This window comes from Apiospora marii (genome assembly GCF_038362585.1).
Source record: "Apiospora marii strain CBS 49790 chromosome Unknown utg000001l_segment0_segment0, whole genome shotgun sequence".
Taxonomy (NCBI): domain Eukaryota; kingdom Fungi; phylum Ascomycota; class Sordariomycetes; order Amphisphaeriales; family Apiosporaceae; genus Apiospora; species Apiospora marii.
Window position 1 is genome coordinate 1,785,167 of NW_027117372.1, and position 18,504 is coordinate 1,803,670.

General features: G+C 56.1%; 7 protein-coding genes across 7 annotated transcripts; 3 read left to right on the forward strand and 4 right to left on the reverse strand.

The window, feature by feature from the left end:
- Positions 1-170: 170 nt before the first annotated feature.
- PG985_000590 (Aminodeoxychorismate synthase) lies at positions 171-2,804 on the reverse strand (the record flags this gene model as incomplete). The annotated part of the gene is made up of 1 exon (XM_066820359.1): positions 171-2,804. The coding sequence occupies one exon, from the start codon at positions 2,802-2,804 to the stop codon at positions 171-173; it is 2,634 nt and encodes an 877-aa protein (XP_066691238.1).
- Positions 2,805-3,016: 212 nt separating this feature from the next.
- On the forward strand, positions 3,017-4,677 carry PG985_000591 (uncharacterized protein; the record flags this gene model as incomplete). The annotated part of the gene is made up of 2 exons (XM_066820360.1): positions 3,017-3,023; positions 3,836-4,677. The coding sequence occupies 2 exons, from the start codon at positions 3,017-3,019 to the stop codon at positions 4,675-4,677; spliced, it is 849 nt and encodes a 282-aa protein (XP_066691239.1).
- A 700-nt stretch (positions 4,678-5,377) lies between these two features.
- On the forward strand, positions 5,378-8,094 carry PG985_000592 (uncharacterized protein; the record flags this gene model as incomplete). Its single annotated transcript, XM_066820361.1, has 3 exons — positions 5,378-5,642; positions 5,715-7,687; positions 7,753-8,094. 3 exons carry the CDS (start codon positions 5,378-5,380, stop codon positions 8,092-8,094), a joined length of 2,580 nt encoding a protein of 859 aa, XP_066691240.1.
- Positions 8,095-8,627: 533 nt separating this feature from the next.
- PG985_000593 (GTPase-activating protein GYP7) lies at positions 8,628-11,284 on the reverse strand (the record flags this gene model as incomplete). Its single annotated transcript, XM_066820362.1, has 3 exons — positions 8,628-9,001; positions 9,084-9,665; positions 9,724-11,284. 3 exons carry the CDS (start codon positions 11,282-11,284, stop codon positions 8,628-8,630), a joined length of 2,517 nt encoding a protein of 838 aa, XP_066691241.1.
- Positions 11,285-13,046: 1,762 nt separating this feature from the next.
- Positions 13,047-13,880, reverse strand: PG985_000594 (GTPase-activating protein GYP7; the record flags this gene model as incomplete). Its single annotated transcript, XM_066820363.1, has 1 exon — positions 13,047-13,880. One exon carries the CDS (start codon positions 13,878-13,880, stop codon positions 13,047-13,049), a length of 834 nt encoding a protein of 277 aa, XP_066691242.1.
- A 778-nt stretch (positions 13,881-14,658) lies between these two features.
- PG985_000595 (ribosomal L28e protein family-domain-containing protein) lies at positions 14,659-15,820 on the reverse strand (the record flags this gene model as incomplete). The annotated part of the gene is made up of 4 exons (XM_066820364.1): positions 14,659-15,273; positions 15,338-15,546; positions 15,611-15,724; positions 15,784-15,820. 4 exons carry the CDS (start codon positions 15,818-15,820, stop codon positions 14,659-14,661), a joined length of 975 nt encoding a protein of 324 aa, XP_066691243.1.
- A 793-nt stretch (positions 15,821-16,613) lies between these two features.
- On the forward strand, positions 16,614-18,261 carry PG985_000596 (tRNA modification GTPase TrmE; the record flags this gene model as incomplete). Its single annotated transcript, XM_066820365.1, has 2 exons — positions 16,614-16,742; positions 16,816-18,261. Coding segments are annotated over 2 exons (1,575 nt in total), but the record flags the coding sequence as incomplete, so codon positions are not given.
- Between the last annotated feature and the right edge of the window lie 243 nt (positions 18,262-18,504).

The following is an 18,504-nucleotide window of genomic DNA, read 5'->3' on the forward strand; positions in this document are numbered from 1 at the left end:
TATGCAAACTAGTGCAGTGCCCAATGTGTTGAAGTAACGCCATGTCCCCCCGATACGTTGAGTATCACTGATGCGTCTAAAATGAACCGGGCCAGGAACTAAGCCTTCCCGAACTCCCTTCTTAAGGAAACGCCGCCCCGAAATAAGTGAATAGACAAGACTTCTTTCTACTAGGAACGAGGTTGCTGCTGCTGCTGCTGCTCGCTGAATATCCCCAGCGGCCCCTTGAGCTTGACGAGCATCTCCTCTGTCTCGCCCGCGGGCGTACTGAGCGCGGTCACGGCGCCGCCGGCGCCGATGCGCCATACCTCGGTCTCGGGCCCCCCGTCGGGCTGGGTCGTCGTCATCGTCGTCTCGTCGTCCCAGCGGAACAGGCTGCGGATCGTCACGCTCCAGTCGCCCCGGCCCGCCGCGTCCATGTAGCCGACGACGCCCGAGTACAGGCTGCGCTCGCCGCCGTGGTGGGCGCCCTCGATGCCCTGCAGGATCTCGCAGCTGCGCTTCTTGGGCGCGCCTGTCATGGAGCCCGGCGGGAGGCTGGCGGCTAGGACGTCCAGGCCCGTGTAGTGATGCCTTCTCGGTGAGGTGGTAGTCGTCGTCGTCGTCGTGTCGACACCGTTCTTGGTATTGTCGTCTGAGGAGGAAGAGGCCGTTGCCGGCAGCCGGCCCTCGACGACGCTGATCATTTGGAAGACGCTGGCGTACTCCTCGACCTTGAGCAGCTGGGGCACGGTGACGCGGCCGGGCCCGCAGACGCTGTGCAGGTCGTGGCGGACGAGGTCGACAATCATGAGGTTCTCGGCCTCCTCCTTGGGCACGTGCAGGATCCGCTCCGCCTGCGCCAGCGTGGCGACGGCGCCCGACTTGCGGACGGTGCCCTTCATGGGCCGCATGGAGCACAGCCCGTCGGCGGTGTACTCGAGGAAGCGCTCGGGCGAGCTGCTGATCAGGGTGGCGCCGCCGAGGCGGAGGTAGGAGCCGAAGGGCGCCGGCTGGCGCGCGCGGAGCGTGCGGTACAGCTGCCAAGCGCTCGGGACCTTGTTGGTGGCGCTGGGGGGCGCCCAGCTGTGGTGGTTATTGTTGCTGGATGTTGGTGGTGGCAGGCCGTTGAGGCCGGTGGCCTCCTGGGGGCTCTTGGTGCGCTGGATGGTCGTCTGGTCGGTCAGGCAGAGCTCGTAGGAGTCGCCGGCCGCGATGAAGTACTGGCACTGGCGGACTTTCGCGTCGTACACGTCGGGTTCTGGCGCGACGATGGTCGGGGCCGGCGGGGTCACTGTCGGTGTGATGGGGGGCGTCAGGTTGTCGACGTCCTTGATCTTGTCGGTGTTGAGTCTCAGCCCATCGGTCCAGAGTGACGAGCTTTGCAAGGCATCCTTAGTTTGTTCCATCCATGATTCTGCATCGGCAGGCGATGAATGTAGGCTCTGGATACGTATGGTTCCTTCCAGGTGGTCAATGACGATGCTCTTGGTTATCCACGAAAAGCTCAAGTCTGGTCTGCTGTGTTGCCGCTTCTCGACAATGTTCACATCGATGCACTCCAGACCTAATTCGTACGTCGCAAAGCCCATGAAACCTCCGACAAACGGCGAGTCATCACTCCCAATGGCCACTTTCCGAGTCTCAAGGAATTCGGCCAGGATGTGCCAGACGGACCCGGTGCCGAGATCCACGCTCTGGCGGGCCGCATCCCCTTGCGAAGGTACACGGATCGTGACGGCTTTGTTCCCGACTTGATACTCAAATCGCAGGGCTTCATCGACATCCAATGCAACTATACTATAGCGCCCTCGCACGTCTAGACCAATGCGCTTGGTACGGGCGCTGGCCGAGTCCAGGATGATGTGTTCCTGGCTACCGTGCTGCAGGATTTCCACAATGTCTGGGGCTTCGATATGTGGCGGCAGAGATATCGTAGTGTAGCTGTACTTTGACGGCCCGTCCAGAGAAGGCAGCCACCTCTTATGGTCTTCCCAGCCCCGAGGGTCTAGTACCGGACCAGACAGCAGATTCGGCTTCGTGGGTCCAGACTCGGGCAGGGAGACGGTGGGCTCCACCATTCTGCCCCTTGAAGCGCTCCATCTCGTTGCCTCGCTGAACCAGTTTTTGATGACTTGGTGTCCTGCCGGCTCGGAGCATATTGATTCGGGGTGGTACTGTAAGCCCCAAAACGGTTTCGACGCATGTCTCATTCCCATAAAGATCCGCTCCACGAAGCCAGGGCGTTTTTCGTCCACCCACGCTAGTGGTACAATGTCGGGGGTCCTCGACGGCGTGGCCCATCTCCTCGTCGCCCAGTCCACGTCAGAAACGGAATCTTGTCCGACATCGGCGCACAGGCTGTGGTACAATGTAGCCTTGAACGGTGGCACGCCGTGGAATATGTTGCCTTTGGTGGTGTCACCGCTCACGTCCGGCCGATGGTCGATGACGCGGATCATGCCGTGCAGTCCCGTCGACAGTCTGCCGATGCCGGCCCCGCAGCTGACGGCGAGGCTCTGGAAGCCCAGACAGATGCCCAGGACGGGGAGCAGGTGCTGGTCCTCGAGCTCCCATATGTACTTGATAAGCCCCACATCGGCTGGGGAGGTTGGCGATCCGGGCCCTGGCCCGCAGACCACGGCGTGGTAGTGCCGGAGCCTTTGTCTCAGCGCATCGTGGAAGCCGGGGGACGCCGGGGCCAGTTCCGGCGCATCAATGGATAAGACATCGACATCCGCGTCGAGCAGCACGGTCAGTAACGAAACGATGTTGTTACTGAACGAGTCGTAGGCGTCCAGGAACAGGATCCGGGGGCGGGACATGACGGTATCTTGTGACTCTGTCTCTCTCTATCTCGCCCAGAAGGCCAATGAGATTATCTTCTCATAATCCAGAAAATTGCCAGCTCTGGTCCTGCAAGTGTATATGTCCCCTTGAGCCGTAAGACCGGTGGATTTCACATCGGCGCATTAGTTAGTGGCGGTGTCATGTGGCAAATCAACGATTTTTATCAGTCGGTTTGCATAGTGCCCAGATGCTAGGTAAGCTTAAGCAGGATCCCTGGGATGATCCACTAAGCCTATATATTCCCTTTAGTGCCGAGTCAGGCACATGTCACTGTATCAATGTTCAGCCGTACCTGGCCGTCGTTAACGTTTACCGCGGACGGCGCAGGCAGTGTCAGAATACGATTCAGGCGCACTAAACCATGGATGGTGGGGGAAGGTCAAACGTCACTCGGTACCGCTGAGCTGGGTCAATCTGCAGCGGGCGTCTCACAGCAGTCAATTGACGGCGGACATAATACATCCATCTCAGGGGCAGTGGCCAAAATATTGGGTTGACAGCTATAAATTTACTCGTCCTAAAGTGGCATGCAGGTCCAAGTATCAGGGTTCTGGCTGTGACTGGTACTTACCAATTATTCACTTGCCATCAGTTCTATAGGCTCACTCGATCTTCATGCTGGGCAACTTCTGCTCCAGCTGCCATCAATCTGAAGAGTGACATGTAGATGTAATGAACTTATGTATGCGATCCTACCAACCAGTGCTCGTTCGACTGTTGGCTAAAGCAATGTCTATTGTAGATTATGTGGTTGTATGGGTATGGGAAAGTGCCCGGAGTCAGTCTGGACCGGCCCCACCACTAACCGTTTCCCCACAACCCAGCCTGATTGCAGAGATCCCTGCAGCCAGAGCTAGCATGCCTGTCGCCAAATTCTCGAAGCGTCGACAGCACCAAGAACGCCCTTAAGCCAATTCCTCTTCATCATCATCTCTACCCCAACCACAACATCCGTCACTAGAAAAAACTTACGCCGAGTCGTTCGCAAACCATCTTTGCCATCCAGCACCATGGCGGACAACCCGAGACGGGGCCGTGACCGAGGTGGCTACGGTGGGCGCAGAGACGGTCCACGGGACAACCGTAGGGACGACCCGGACCACGCTCGCTACCAGGATCGACGCGCTGGAAGGGACAGGGACGACCGGCACAGAACCCGCTCGGCCTCTCCCCCGGAGAGAACGACGCGATCGCTCGCGAGATCGCCGGGACCGCGACCGCGACCACGGAAGGGACAGCCGCCAATACAACCAGCGCGGCGACCGGGGCCACGACCGAGGGTACGGAGGGCGCGATCGCGATAGAGACTACGATAGGCGTCGCAGGGACGACCGAGACGAGCCCCGGCCAAGACACCGAGACGAAGACACAGCCATTCCCAGCAGAGAGGGCAACAACCGGCGCGAAGGTAGCCCGCCCCGCCGGGCCAACCCTTCGGAACGCAACGCAGATCTGCCAACCCGCTCAAAACAGCAGCCGGACAGAGGCAACACGCCCCTGTCTTTTCGAGTTGGCAAGGGCGATGAGACTTCTCGGGGCAGCCAAAGCAGAGATGTCGAAAAGCGAAGTGAAGAAAGACGGCATACTCCGCAACACGAAGGCGATACCGCAATGGGGGATCGTGATCGGGAGAACGAAAACGAAGACGAGGACGAGGACGATGTGGATGTCGAGGCCGACATGGACATGGCTGCTATGATGGGCTTTGGTGGATTTGGCACCACCAAGGGCGCTCAGGTGAAAGGGAACAACGCCGGGGCAGTGAGGAAGGAGAAGAAGACGGAGTATCGCCAGTACATGAACAGAATCGGTGGCTTCAACAGGCCGCTTAGTCCAGGACATCACTAGATGCAGAGCGAGCAAGGTGTAGAGACAGATCGGAATGATACCCAGTAGCCAACGTACATAGGATAATTGCATCCAAAGACAGCACCGCAGACCTGCACTCTCGTAGTGCTTCAATGGTCGATCTCGCGTATCTGCTAATTGTTTAGTACAAGGCACCATGCCCACTCACACCACTCCGAGAATAGACGATGCCTTTAGTTTAGTCGTGGAGTGTGAGGCTGAATATATAATGGCATATCCCTTAATTGAGACCTCTTTCCCATACGACCAACTATAAGAGCCAGCGTATTCTTCGCACCGTACAGGTAACGCAGCAGTGGTTGTCGCTGCATACTTCTTCCAAATCCATAAGAGGTACCTACAGAAGCAAGGACGATACCGATACCCCGCGCTTGGCCCTGAAGAAGGGCGCTAAAGGACAGCTATGCACCACCCAATTGAATTCAGGCACACGCCGCCAGCACTGGAGCTGCTACGTCAGTTTCAGATACAGGGTCCAAAATATTCCTGTAGCTAAGTATGGTGTCGTGTCTTTTGTGAAGCTCGGGTTTCCCAATCACAAGAAAGCGACCGCCACAACAACTGTCGGGCGAAGCAGGAACACCAAAACCAAAGAGCGACGAGTGCCCGACCTAGCCACCACCTTCTCTTTATACGCACGACTTTGCAGCGACGCCAATGACCCCTTGTTCATTGTGCCATGGCGTCGCGTAACCAACTGGCGGCAACGCTGCTGTCCTTCTTCCTCTGCCTTCTCCTCGGCATTGGCTGCACCGGCTTTGCCCAGGCCCAAGATGGCGACGAATCCGTCCTCACCTCCGAGATTACTCGTCTCAACAACCAGAGCCTGCTATGGGGGCCATACAAACCCAACCTGTACTTTGGCCTCCGCCCGCGCATCCCCAAGAGCTTGATGGCCGGTCTCATGTGGGCCAAGGTCGACAACTTCCAGGACGTCCAGCACAGTACGTGGCAACAGGCGCGTTGGTGTACGAGTATGTAGTAGCACCTATGCTAACCAATGGCTGTTTTACCAGATTTCCGCTGGACCTGCGAGCAAAACGAAGGCATGGCCGGCTATGGCTGGGACGAATACGACACGCGCAAAGGCGGTGTCCAGACAATCCACGATGCCGGCAATAAGATCGACATCACCACGAGCTTCGTCAAGGTACCCGGCGGTGGCCATGGCGGCAGCTGGGCCGTTCGAGTCAAGGGCACACCCCGCGAGGACGCACCAGAAGACCTAGAGACCACCATTGTCTTCTACGCAGGTGCCGAAGGCTTGGGTCACTCCCTTGAGCTTTCTGGCGAGAACGACAGCAATGGTTTCAGCGGCGACATTACCCTCAAGGGATCCTCGGTCGGCCTGGGCGACTACAAGCTTGTTGTGACCAAAGGGACTGGAGACCACCCTACCAGCGTCCACCCTATCTCGGCAGAGCGGGATGGGCGCAAGACCTTGGTCAACTCCATGACTGTGCCCGACGAGCACACCTGGCAGGCGAAGGCACTACTCTTCACACAGCTTAAGAAGAGTGTGGACGCTATTGTCGAGACATACGGCGCCGAGCACGCCCCGCCCCCTTGGCAGGTTTACCAGGTCCCCCACAGTCCTGCCGACGGCAACTTTCAGATGATCCAGAAAACCTTCGAGGGCCCCTTTGAGTTTGACATCTTGTTCTCCAGCGGTTCGGCCGGCAAGGAGATCACCAGCGAGGATCTGACCCGCGAGATCAAGTCGACCACCGAATCCTTCAACGACAAGTACTCCGAAGTCTTTGCGCCCCAGGCTCCCTTCAAGGACGAAAAGTACCGAAAGCTCGGCAGCAGTATGCTATCGAACCTGGCCGGCGGCATCGGGTACTTCAATGGCGAACACCTGGTCGATCGTTCCAATGCTCCCGAATACGAAGAGGAGAATGAGGGTTTCTGGGAAGAGACCGAAGCCGCCAGAGCTAGGAAGCAGGAGCAGTTGGAAGGCCCCTACGAACTGTTCACGAGCATCCCGTCCCGGCCCTTCTTCCCGCGCGGCTTCTTGTGGGACGAAGGCTTCCATCTTATCCCCATCGCCGACTGGGATATGGACCTCGCTCTGGAGATTGTTAAGAGCTGGTACGACTTGATGGACGACGACGGCTGGATTGCTCGGGAACAGATCTTGGGTGCGGAGGCTCGAAGCAAGGTCCCCGAAGCTTTCCAGGTCCAATACCCCCACTATGCCAACCCTCCTACTTTGTTCTTCATCGTGGAGAAGTTCCTGCACAAGCTACAGAAGGAAGCGAACGGCACTCAGGGCGCCAAAAAGGAGACTCTGGCAACTCAGGGCATCAAGCTGGAGAGTGCTCATATCGAGAACTCTTCTCTTGGTCTCAAGTATCTAAAAGAGCTGTACCCTCTCTTACGTCGCCAGTTCTACTGGTTCAAGAAGACCCAGTACGGTGATATCCGTTCATACGACCGAGAAGCACACTCCAGCCGCGAGGCCTACCGATGGCGTGGACGAACCGTTACCCATGTCCTGACCAGCGGTCTCGATGATTATCCGCGACCACAGCCGCCCCACCCGGGTGAGCTTCACGTCGATCTGATGTCCTGGGTTGGTTTGATGGCTAAGACCCTCTCCACACTTGCGACGGCCATTGGCGAGGTCGATGATGCGAAGGACTACGAGGCGATCCTCGATAACATCCAGCACAATCTCGTAGACCTTCACTGGTCCGAAAAGGAGGGGTGCTTCTGCGACGCCACCATTGATGACTTCGAGGAGCACAAGCTGGTCTGCCACAAGGGTTACATCTCGCTGTTCCCCTTCCTCGTCGGTCTACTGAAGCCAGACGACCCCCACCTCGGCAAGACCCTCGACCTCCTTGGCGACGAAGAGGAGCTCTTCAGCCCCCACGGCATCCGCAGCTTGAGCAAGAGCTCGCCCCTGTACGGCACCGAGGAGAACTACTGGCGAAGCCCGGTTTGGATGCCCCTCAACTACCTCGCGGTCCTGCAGTTGCAAGTAAGTTCACACTATAACCCCCCTTTCACCATAGGGCCGGCTGCTAACTACTCCTTTCTACGTAGCATGTGGCTCAGCAACCTGGGCCGTATCGGTCCAAGGCGGCAGACCTGTACACGCGGCTGCGCAAGAACCTGGTGGAGACGGTGTACAAGAGCTGGGAGGAGACCGGCTTTGCGTGGGAGCAGTACAACCCCGAGACGGGAGCGGGCCAACGTACCCAGCACTTCACCGGCTGGACGAGCCTGGTCGTCAAGATCATGGCCATGCCGGACTTGAGCGACCTGGCCTCCGCGCCGCCTGCTTCCTCGGCTACTCCGGAGCCCGAGACGGCTACCCCGGAGCCTGAGAAGTCGGCTGAAAGCCAGGAAGGTCAGGAAGACCAGGAAGGCCATGATGAGTTGTAGATATGTATTGCCTTTTCAAGGTAACAATGATTTCTGCACGATGCGGTATACCCCTGCTCTTCCATAGATCGTTAGGTGCTACGGGAGGGGAAGCATGGTTTGGGCGGGGATTTGGTTTCGGCCGGCTTAGACAAGAAAAGCATCTTGAGAATTTGGTTCCACTTACAAGGCAGGCAGAGACGAGTAGCCGCCGCGCATGTATATAGTTGTCGAACCATCTCCCGCTTTCCCCAAACACACATGATTTTGGTGGACATTGTCCCTCTCTGATCACGAAATGAAAATAAAGATCAATTAAACACACTTCATTGCTATGTGATGATGATTTAGGTGATCATGGGCCCCAAAGGTAACTGAATATCCTGTACGCCAAGCACCCCTGCCTACCAACCAGTGAAAGTAATGTGCCACCATAACCGACTTCCAATGTCCTAGAATAATAGAAGTCTTGTTCTTTGCTTGTCCCTTCCTACTCTTACAATTCGTACGGAGATTTTGTTGCTTCGGCTTAGCTGAAGTAGAGGGAAGAACCCCTATTTTCGAGAATCCGCCGTAAAGCCATCTCCTTTCTTCTGCACCACCTTCCTGGGCAGGACCTCGATGTCTCTGCTGAGGAGCTTGCGGAGCTCGGGGCTGATGACCTTCCTCTGCTCATCCTCCTTGGACTTGCCCGCGCTAGTGGGGGACTTCTGTGCCGCGTTGGACGACGGCGGCGCCGGCGGACTGCTCGAGGGTGCCGACGCGGGTGTGTCCGCCGCCAACGAAGACGAGGGCTTGCGCTGTACCCTTGGTTTCGGGAAGTTTTGCTTCTTGTCAATGGCCTCCACGAGCCTATTAAAGCGCTTGAACAGGGCCTCGGCCCGGATGAGCGTCGAGTCCAGGTCGATGGTGTTGGAGAGCTCGTTCACTAAATAGGTAAGAAGAAGGGTGGTTAGTAAACCGAGCACCCTTCACATCTGAAAGCAAGGGGCAATAGATAGTATACTCACCATATTTCAGGACCTCGTCAAAGTGCAGAAGATGCGTCATTATGACATCGCGGTGCTTCTCCAGTATAGCCAAAGCGACGAACAGATGGAAGTTGCTGCTCTGGTAGTCGGTCCATAGGACTTCCCACAGATGTAGTACGTCCATCCACTTGAACTCGCGCTTATACCACACGAGCAGCATCCGGAAGAAGAAGAAGAAGTTTGTGCTGTCGGCCTTCTGCAGATGCAAGTACAGTTTCGGGTCCATGAACTGGACAAGGTGATCCAAAGTCATAAGCTGGTTTCGCATCCCTGACTGGTCCCGCAGGAAATTGCGCTCCATGCGGTCCATGAACTTCTGGAAGCCCCAAAAAGCAATGGCATCGTCCTGCATGACAGCGTATATGGGAGCAAGGAGGTCAGACATTCCCTGGACGTAGCCGAGATCCCTGTTGTACTCGTTGTAGGTCAAGAGCATGTCCTTCATCTGCTCCAGATGCACATTCGTGCCAACTTCAGCAAAAGGCGAATCCGGGTCCGGATGGGGGATATCTTCGCCGGCGAATATAGGAACGGTGCGGTCAGTTCGATGCACATCCTTTTCTGTTTGTTTGTAAGCAGGAGTTCCAAGCAGACGGTTTGAACGTTGATGATGACTTACCAATACGGCTTCTTTGCTCCCTCCACCATTCACCTTCCTCGCCTTCACCTCCCAGGTCGACCAGTCTATCCCACCAGGACGCCTTAAGTTTCACGTACTCGTCTCGCAAAGAGGCTATCTGTGCTTTCCGTTCCTCGGCCGTGCTATACCAATCGTAGACCCCGAGAAGAAACAGCCATGCCTCCTTTCGGACACCGTCTTCCGCATCTAGCCCCCCATGGAATACCCGCTCCTTGACCTCGTCGACAGTGACGGACAACCGACCAGTTCTCGGATCGAAATGTGTAGTCCACTCCTTCTGGGTAACAGCCTTCCTCCGCTCCTCGAGCGACAAGGAACTTGCTTCGAGCAATTCAAATTCGCCCACATCGGTATCCTCCATCTCCAACACGTCCCTAGCCGTCCATATTCGCTGGGTCCTATCTCGCTCGCTCTGCTCGGCAATGCCCATGGCCCACCTCGCCAGGTAGATCCTTGCGCTGTCGAATTCATCTTGTATTGTCTGGACCTCGGGGTTTCTCATAAGCCGTCGCACCTGCGGCGGCACGTTCGGGTTGTCAAGTACATCCTGGGCAGCTCTTCTGGTGAAAGTGGTGACCTTGCTGAATTTTTCCATGATGTTCCAGCCTGTTTCCTTCACAAACTTCATCACTGGATCCATCTGGCCATCAGCATTCTGCCTACTCGACCCGGCCTGAGCGGCACCCCTGGCAGACACCCCCCGGCCGCCATCCTGTCCTCCGGCCTGAGTAGGGCTGCTGGAAGTCAATTTGCCACCAAAGGCTTCACTATCCTCTTTGGTAGGTTCCACGAGGTAGATGTTGGGCTCTGCACCGCTCCGTTCGATCTTCACATAGCGCTTGAGCCACCTGAGCACCTCGTCGCCGCCCCAGAACATCTGCCCATCCTTGTCGAAAGGGTCGAAGTCGTTGCGCGCTCGCTTCTTTTTCTGGAGGATGGTGGACTGGCATTCGCTGTCATGGAAAAACAGAGCCGGGAACGAATCACCCGCCTTCGTGTTGATTACCAACGAACCGAACCACCAGCCCAAGCTAGGGGGACGCACGAGAAGCGAGTAGATGGCGCTAACGGGAATGGCGAAGGAATAATGGCCGATAGAGCCACGATGTGTTGTGACGGTCGGCGGGGGCGGGACAAGATAGCTTTGTTTGGGCGGCGACTCATCGTCAGTCAAATCGACCTTGACATAGACGCTAGCAGCTTCCCCGAGAGACGTCTCTGGAATCCAGGCCAGCAGAAGATCAGAGGAGGCGGGTGTGACGGAGGTCCTCGAACTTGACGATGTGGGCCGCTCATTCCGGGGTCCTTTCTGCTGAAGCAATGCAACAAACCCTGGGATGTTGTCCTTGGCCGAGGGTGTCGGGTGGACGTAGACCTTGCTTTTGGAAAATAGCAACTTGACGCCACGACCCGACTCGGTATGTGTGATGGTGTTGTACTCGCCCTCCTCGTCGTCGCTCATGGCGAAGAGGCTCCCCGTCGGCGACGCGGGTCGACCTGGTGTAATAGACGATGGTGGGGGATCCGACCCTGATGTCATCGCTCTGTGCTGCAGGCACTAGACAAGCCTCTATCAGGATGCAAGTACTCGAGATCTCAACGACCAGCAAAGTCTGGCCGGAAGAGAATGAAATGGGTGTTTCCAAGCTAATACTCGGAAAGGCAGATTGAAGATGTTAGATTCTGATATGTCAAGAACTACAAGCATCGGTTGAACATGTGGAAACGAGAGCAAGTGAGCTGTTAAAAGCACACCAGAAAGACGGCAGCCCCGCAATCATCGACGCCCCCCAGGACCAGGACCTGGGAAGCTTGCATCGGCGGGGTTGAGGCCGCCGTACCGGTACTGACTCACAGCGCTCAGCCCCTACGAAACTTGCAGTACCCGGCACCTTGAAGCTTGGGCGGATCCATTCCCCTTCGTCAGGCGCTACGCCTGCGGCATTGCATGCCTAGCCTAGGCCAGTGCTGCCTCGTCATCTGCTTCCATCATGATTTGTCTACGCCGTACGCAGATGACACGCAAGGCCAGGAGGCAGTGGCGCCCCTCCTGTAGCAAAGATGCACAGACATATACAGTATCCCATTTGTCTCTGGCTCTTCGTGGTCGGCACAGCTAGTCAAGTGAAAGCTTATGGACGTATCGAGGCTAATGCTAGGTCGTCCCCATGCTCGATACTGATATCAATAAGCGGATTTTGAACCACACCAGCTCTTCCAGGTTGAATCATATGTGCGAAGAAAAAAAATGGCAAAAATAATAGCCGATACTATGTAGGAAATTGAACCCACGGCGGGTCTCGAACCCGCAGCCTCTAGATAGCTCTTTCTAATCGAAGATAGAAGTCTAGCGTTCTACCATTGAACTACGCGGGCTATCGTCCTCTAAGCTTAATGGCTGAGTGTTCAGATTTGCTCTAATTTTTAGTTATACTGCTGTGACATCTATTGGCAGCACGTTAGACTTTCCTGTAGCCAAGTAAATCAATGAGCCTATGCACCGGAAAAGGAGGCAAGGGAGGCAGAAGCTACAAGCACCATGACGAAAGGTGGAAATAACCTGTATCCAAGTCCTTCAAATCAGGAGATAGTTGCCCCGTTATCAATTTCCCCTACAGTACCTGGCGATGATAACCCCTGATGGAAAAGTGCATGTTTCCGAGTAAGAAACCCCAAATGTCTATACCACGGAGGCAGAGGATGAGAGCCCGGTACGTCTCCGTCTCGCACTTCGTCTGTGGCAAAGAAACTCCTCCAAGAGACAATATCGTCCGCCAACCCGGCTCTAGAAGAAACCCCTTTGTTCTACGCCACCACAGAACGGAATCCTGGAAGGAGCACATCATATAAGCGAGAGCAATAACCATTAGGTACTGTGCAGCCTTAGCAAATGCCGAATATCAGGACACTCTACGATGTAATCGAAACCATGTAGATCCCGACGAAGACCACCCAAGCTGGACAGATTCATCGCATAGAAAGGAACTATTAGCTATTAAAATTAAGAGGAAACATTGTATACATTCAGGTCAATAACGGATGCAACATCTGCATCTTTTTGCCGCGTGTCTTGCATATGCTACCAACACCCTCACGGAGACTGGCTTTTGTTTTTCTTGGATCCTCGTTCTCATGTTTGTATTGCCATTCTCGACCTGTCTGTACCTAACGGCCCCGCCGTTATCTTTCTTTACTACTGTGGGTTGATTCGACATACTCGCAACGAGGACGGGAGACGGCAGCGGTGAGAGGGTGCTGAAATGAAAAAATCGCTTGCGTGCTTGCTGTCTATAAGGAGGTCATCATCTCATACGCGGCCCGCTAGGCAAACCCCTCCTAGGCCCGCTGGGCAGACCGGGTCTCCCACCACCACCTCCGCCGCTCAAGTCCGACTCGCTGCTAGCCCAAGGCGAGTTCGAGGCCACAAAGGGCTTACCGCCGCCCGGCCCCCCATCGTACATGCCGCCCGGCGCGAACCGATCCTCGTAGTCGCCCGATCCGCCACCGCCCCTATGGCTGCTCTGCTGGGCCTGCGGAGGCTGGAAGGGCCCGTTGCCCGCCGGGCTCGCCGTTCTAGAACCGCCCCAGAGCCGCTGCTTCAGCCGCTCTTGCGCCGAGCCGCCGCCCGACGGCGTCGCCTCCCGGGCCGGCCCCGTCTGCTGGTAGCTGCCCGCGCGCTGGCTGGGCAGCGGCCGGGCCTGGACCTCTTCGCGCGCGCCCGCCATGGGATCCGAGTTGCGCCCTCCGAACGGGTTGAGGCGCGGGTCGCCCCCGCGTGCGGGCGGCGGGGCGCCGCGGCCGCGTCGCAGGCTCTGCGAGTCTTGTGGCTGAGACACGGGGTTGTTGTCCCACAGCGAGCTCAGGCTGCCGCTGCCCTGCTGTTGGGTGAGCCCGCCGTAGCGCGCGCCGACCTGGCCCGGCTGTGCGGCGACGGGTTGCATGGGCGGGGGAGCCTTGGGGTCCGGGGGCAACCAGCCGGGAAAGGGGCGACCCTTTTCTGTGTAATAGCCCCTCAGTATGCGGCAGACATGGGTGTCGTCTTCGGTGTCACCGTCGGTCTCGCCGCCGAGAAACGTTCGCTGGAGGTTGTTGATGCGTGAGGTAGTAGTGGTGAGGATGTTGGAGTACCAAGACATGGCTGAAATGATGGCCCTTTGCCAGGCTCGCTACGCGGTAGTTCCCAGGAGTGGTTCGGTTGTGTGCGTCTGGTCGCTTCGCCAAGTTCCACGAGGGGGGCGGGTGCAAATGATGTCGTGTAGCAGCAATCGGTCGATCCGTGGTTGAAGACAAGGTCGAAGGGAGGAAGAGGTGCCCTGAGGGGAGGATGATGGACTCTAAGTTGGATATATCGGTCAAGAAAGTGTCATGGCGGGTTTTAAGGAGTGGAGATGAATTGTGTCTCGAAGTCGGTGCTGGAATGGATGGTTCTTGTTTCAAGGCTCGAGAGATCAATGCTATGCGCTAATAACTTTATGTAGGCATGCACCAGACGTGCAGTGCAGGATGCCTTAAGTACCAGTGCTAAGCTTTGGCGGGGTGGTAACAAGTAGGTCCCGCCTCAGGGAACAATGAAATAGGGCGGCGTATCAAAACCCTTGATTGAAAGTCGAGTCCAGACAACAAAGACACTCGTGCGAAAAAAGGATAGAGTCAAATCATGTAAATCAAAACAGCATACAATAGAGTTCTTCAGCCGTCCCTGGCCAGGCTTCGTTTCTTTTCTCTTTTGCACCTTCGCGATTACATCACTGGCGCGCCATCTTGGCTCATTGTTTGCGAAGACATCTCCAGCACAGACAATTCTTAGCTCATTAGAGGGTATACCGCCCAGTAGAAAAATACCGATTTGTTCTTTCTGCATAGCTGGCTGGTGACAGAAATCTAGCTACCATAAACTCAAAGTAGAGTCATTTCTTAGAAGTCGAGGTCCTTGGCACGATCAAACTCAACCTCTCGCTCCACCTCGCCTCGCCGTCTCGCCACCTTCTTGGGCTTACGGGCAGGAGGAGCAGCAGCTCTCTTCCTCTTGTCGCCGGCTGTCGACTTCTTCTTGGGTGCTTCGGCTTCGCTGTCATCATCGTCGCTTGCGGAATCCTCATCTGGCGACGCATCGTCGTCGCTGCCAAGCCAGTCGTCCAGGTCGCCGAGGTCTTCCTCGCTGTCGTCCAGATCACTGACATATTCGACAGCCCCATCCTCTTCGTCGTCCATCTCATACTCGGCCTCGTTCTCTTCCTCATCCTCGATACCGGTGTCCATGTCCTTGTCGCGGCTGGCCTCGCCTTCCCGCTCCATAGCTCGGAGCACCTTCTTCCAGATGCCCTCGCTGACGTTAAGAGGCTGGTCGCCATATGCGCCTTCGCGTAATCTTTGCAGAAGTTCTCGCTCGATAGTTCGCTCGAGTTTGGCGGCCGATTCGGCCTTTCGCTCTCTGACCTCTTCGCGTCTCCTGATCTTGGGCGCCATCTTCGGCACTATCGTCTCACCCAGGCGGGCATCTTCCTTGGCTAAACGGCGAGATCTGATGGCCTAGGGGGGTATGTTAGAGTAGTCCCGAAATACAATACAGTCTAAAAAGGAGCGGTATGCATACAACTTGCACAAGGCGTGTCAGACGCTGCTTAGCTTTGTGCTGAAGGAATTGTGGCCAGTATATCAGCCACTCATCGATCTGTTTCAAGGCTTGTTGGTAGTTGGCCGACAGCTTCCTTCGTTCCCAAAGCTTCGAAGGCATGTGCGCTCTCTCGATTGTCTTCATGTACAGATAGATGGTGCCGTTGGAAGCGGCCCGAACAGTCGCATCTATAGACATAGAGGGTTAGAAAAAGAGTCGCCAAACACAGAAGTTCCGTGGTGGAATGCTCACATCTCGAGTTCGCAAGGGGGCAACTTTGGCGGTTGCAAAGACCAGTAATGTTCATTTCATTGCGGCAGAATGTTTGCTCCTTGGTCGTTTTGATTTTGAAACTGCAAAATTGCTCTGCAACCATTGTCAGTCTCTAGTTCCATTCGTAGGGCAGGCAGGACGCTGTGTCTTACGGTTGATAACCTGCCAAACGATCTCGTCGGACGCCATGGTGGCTGGCTGCGCTGACGAGCGAAGAGCGGATGAAGATGGAACTAGACAGTCGATGTCGGTCCTCGCAATGCCCTAGCAATTGCGGCAAGGCGTAGAAAAGGCGTATGATTGTTCTGGCCAAAAATTGGGAGCTGGCAAGCTCAAGTGTCCGGTTTTCGTTGCAGAATGGGTGCCGATATGGGCATAAACATCCAGGCCGTACAAACGCCTTTGCGATATCTTTACTATCTCTACTGCTGGAGGAAATAATAAATTTTGGCGGGGCTCTTGGGCGGTCAAAAATGGCAGTCAGCAAGCGAATTCCGCTCGAGCCAATCAGAAGTCGGTCATTTCTGTGTGGGGCCGTATACTTGCGTCGGCGTACCTGCTATCCACAAAAGTAGGTACAGCTTGAGCTGCAGGGGTGCCGAGTCGGGACTTTGGAGGCAGTATATTATTATTCGTATGCACTCCTCACTCCCGAACGTACAGCACAGTCAACGAATAAAACGAATAAACAAACAAAACGGCTTACCTTCGATAACTAGAAAGCCATCCATTCACGGCAATTTCTTTATTCAATCTCAAATTTTTGCCCTGTGGTCGCTGGTTGGAGAAAGTTGGTGACTGGGGTCTTGTAATCGCGAACTGGTAGTCAATGCTGTGTCGTCCTATTATACGCGCGAGGCCACTCAAAGTCCTGACTACAAGGTCTTTGGTTGGTGTATCTGCTCCTCGAGCATTTCACACCAGACCTCGGACAGCTTCTTCACTAGTTGGCCGGCAGAGAATTCGGCCTCTTAATAACCAGCCATGCTTGCGTCAACGACGGCAGTACCTGGTGGCCGGTGAGAGGAATGACACCATCTATGCCTTGTCGACGGCCCAGGGTACGGCGGGGATAGCCGTCATCCGGGTGTCTGGGCCAGCCTGTCACGAGGTGAGCGAGTGAGAAAAATGGAAAAAGCAAGCCTGTCATCAACTCATCTGCTGACCTCTCTCGCTCTTCCCAGGTATACACGGGCCTCTGTCCCGGGCGCCCTCTCCCGAAGGCCCGCTATGCTAGTGTAAGAACTCTATTCCATCCCCGGTCGGAGGGGACCAACGTCCTAGACTCGAGCGCCATGGTCCTGTATCTTCCCGGGCCCAAAACGGTCACGGGCGAGGATGTGTTGGAGCTACACGTGCACGGCGGGAGCGCTACGGTGAAGGCCGTTCTGTCGGCGGTGTCGGCGTGCCCCGTCACGAGCGGTAGTATACGCTACGCCGAGCCGGGCGAGTTCACCAAGCGCGCTTTCCTGAACGACCGGCTGGACCTGGCGCAGGTCGAGTCGCTGAGCGACACCCTCTCCGCCCAGACCGAGCAGCAGCGGCGGGCCGCCGTTCGCGGCTCCAGCGGCGCTTTGGGGCGGACCTACGACGAGTGGCGTCAGAAGTTGCTGGATGCCCGGGCCGAGATCGAGGCCATCATCGACTTCTCCGAAGACCAGCACTTCGACGAGTCGCCCACAGATTTGCTGGCAAACGTCTCCCGGCAGGTAGAGGAGATCCTCCAGGGTATCGAGGTGCACGAGGGTGCGAGCCAGCGAAGCGAGCTTCTCAGGAACGGCATCCGGATCGCGCTGGTGGGGCCGCCGAATGCCGGCAAGAGCTCCTTGATGAATCAGATCGTGGGCAGGGAAGCCTCCATCGTATCTGGGGAGGCCGGAACCACTCGAGATATCGTCGAAGCACACCTGGATATACGGGGCTACCTATGCACCTTTGCCGATACGGCCGGCTTCCGGTCCGATAAAAGCCCAGGGACGGCTGAATCGAGCAACGGGGGCGTCATAGGCGCCATAGAGCGCGAGGGTATTCGACGAGCTCGAGCCAAGGCCTTGGAGTCGGATGTGATCATGGTCCTGGCCTCGATCGAACGGGATTCGTCAGGCGACATCTCTCTCCTGTACGATGCCGAGACCCTCGAGCTCCTAAACTCCGTCGGCAGAGGCATAGTGGTAGTCAACAAATGCGATGAAATTCCGAAAGACGAACTGGAGATGCTGGTGGACGATTTCGTGGCCACGGCCCTCAAGAAGGTCGAAACAATATCTGCCAAGCCAATGCTCATCTCGTGTAAAGAGGCTCAAACCCGTCCGGCGCAAATCCAAGATCCAGGGAGCGTCCATAAGGTCGTCAGCCGCCTGGCCACTCTGTTTTCCGATATGACCGCGCTGCCTTCGGATCAGCAGGACTTACACGGCGTCACGGAGAGACAAAGGCAGCTCTTGGTGCAATGCCGGCAACACCTGGAGGACTACGTTGGCAACACATCAGCGGAGGATGCTCTAGAGGAGCTGAATTTCGTGGTCGCAGCCGAGGACCTTCGGTATGCCGCCAACTGCTTGGCGCGGATCACCGGCCGTGGGGAAACCGGCAATGTGGAGGAAGTATTAGGCGTCATCTTCGAGAAGTGAGTTTTCCCGTGTTCTGAGTTCTTGACATATCGCAATTACTGATCGAGTCGTGTGAGCAGGTTCTGTGTAGGAAAATGAATGAAATTAGCTATATAATACAGGAAGAAGTCAACCTCCCCAAACTCCGTGTCCCAATGCAGCCTGATCTGATGCTTTGTGTCTAATCTAGATGTTGTAATGTTGTTGGTGGTACATGAGTGTATGCCTGAGCATTCTAATTCTTTCTAGGGGTTCTTTCCGATG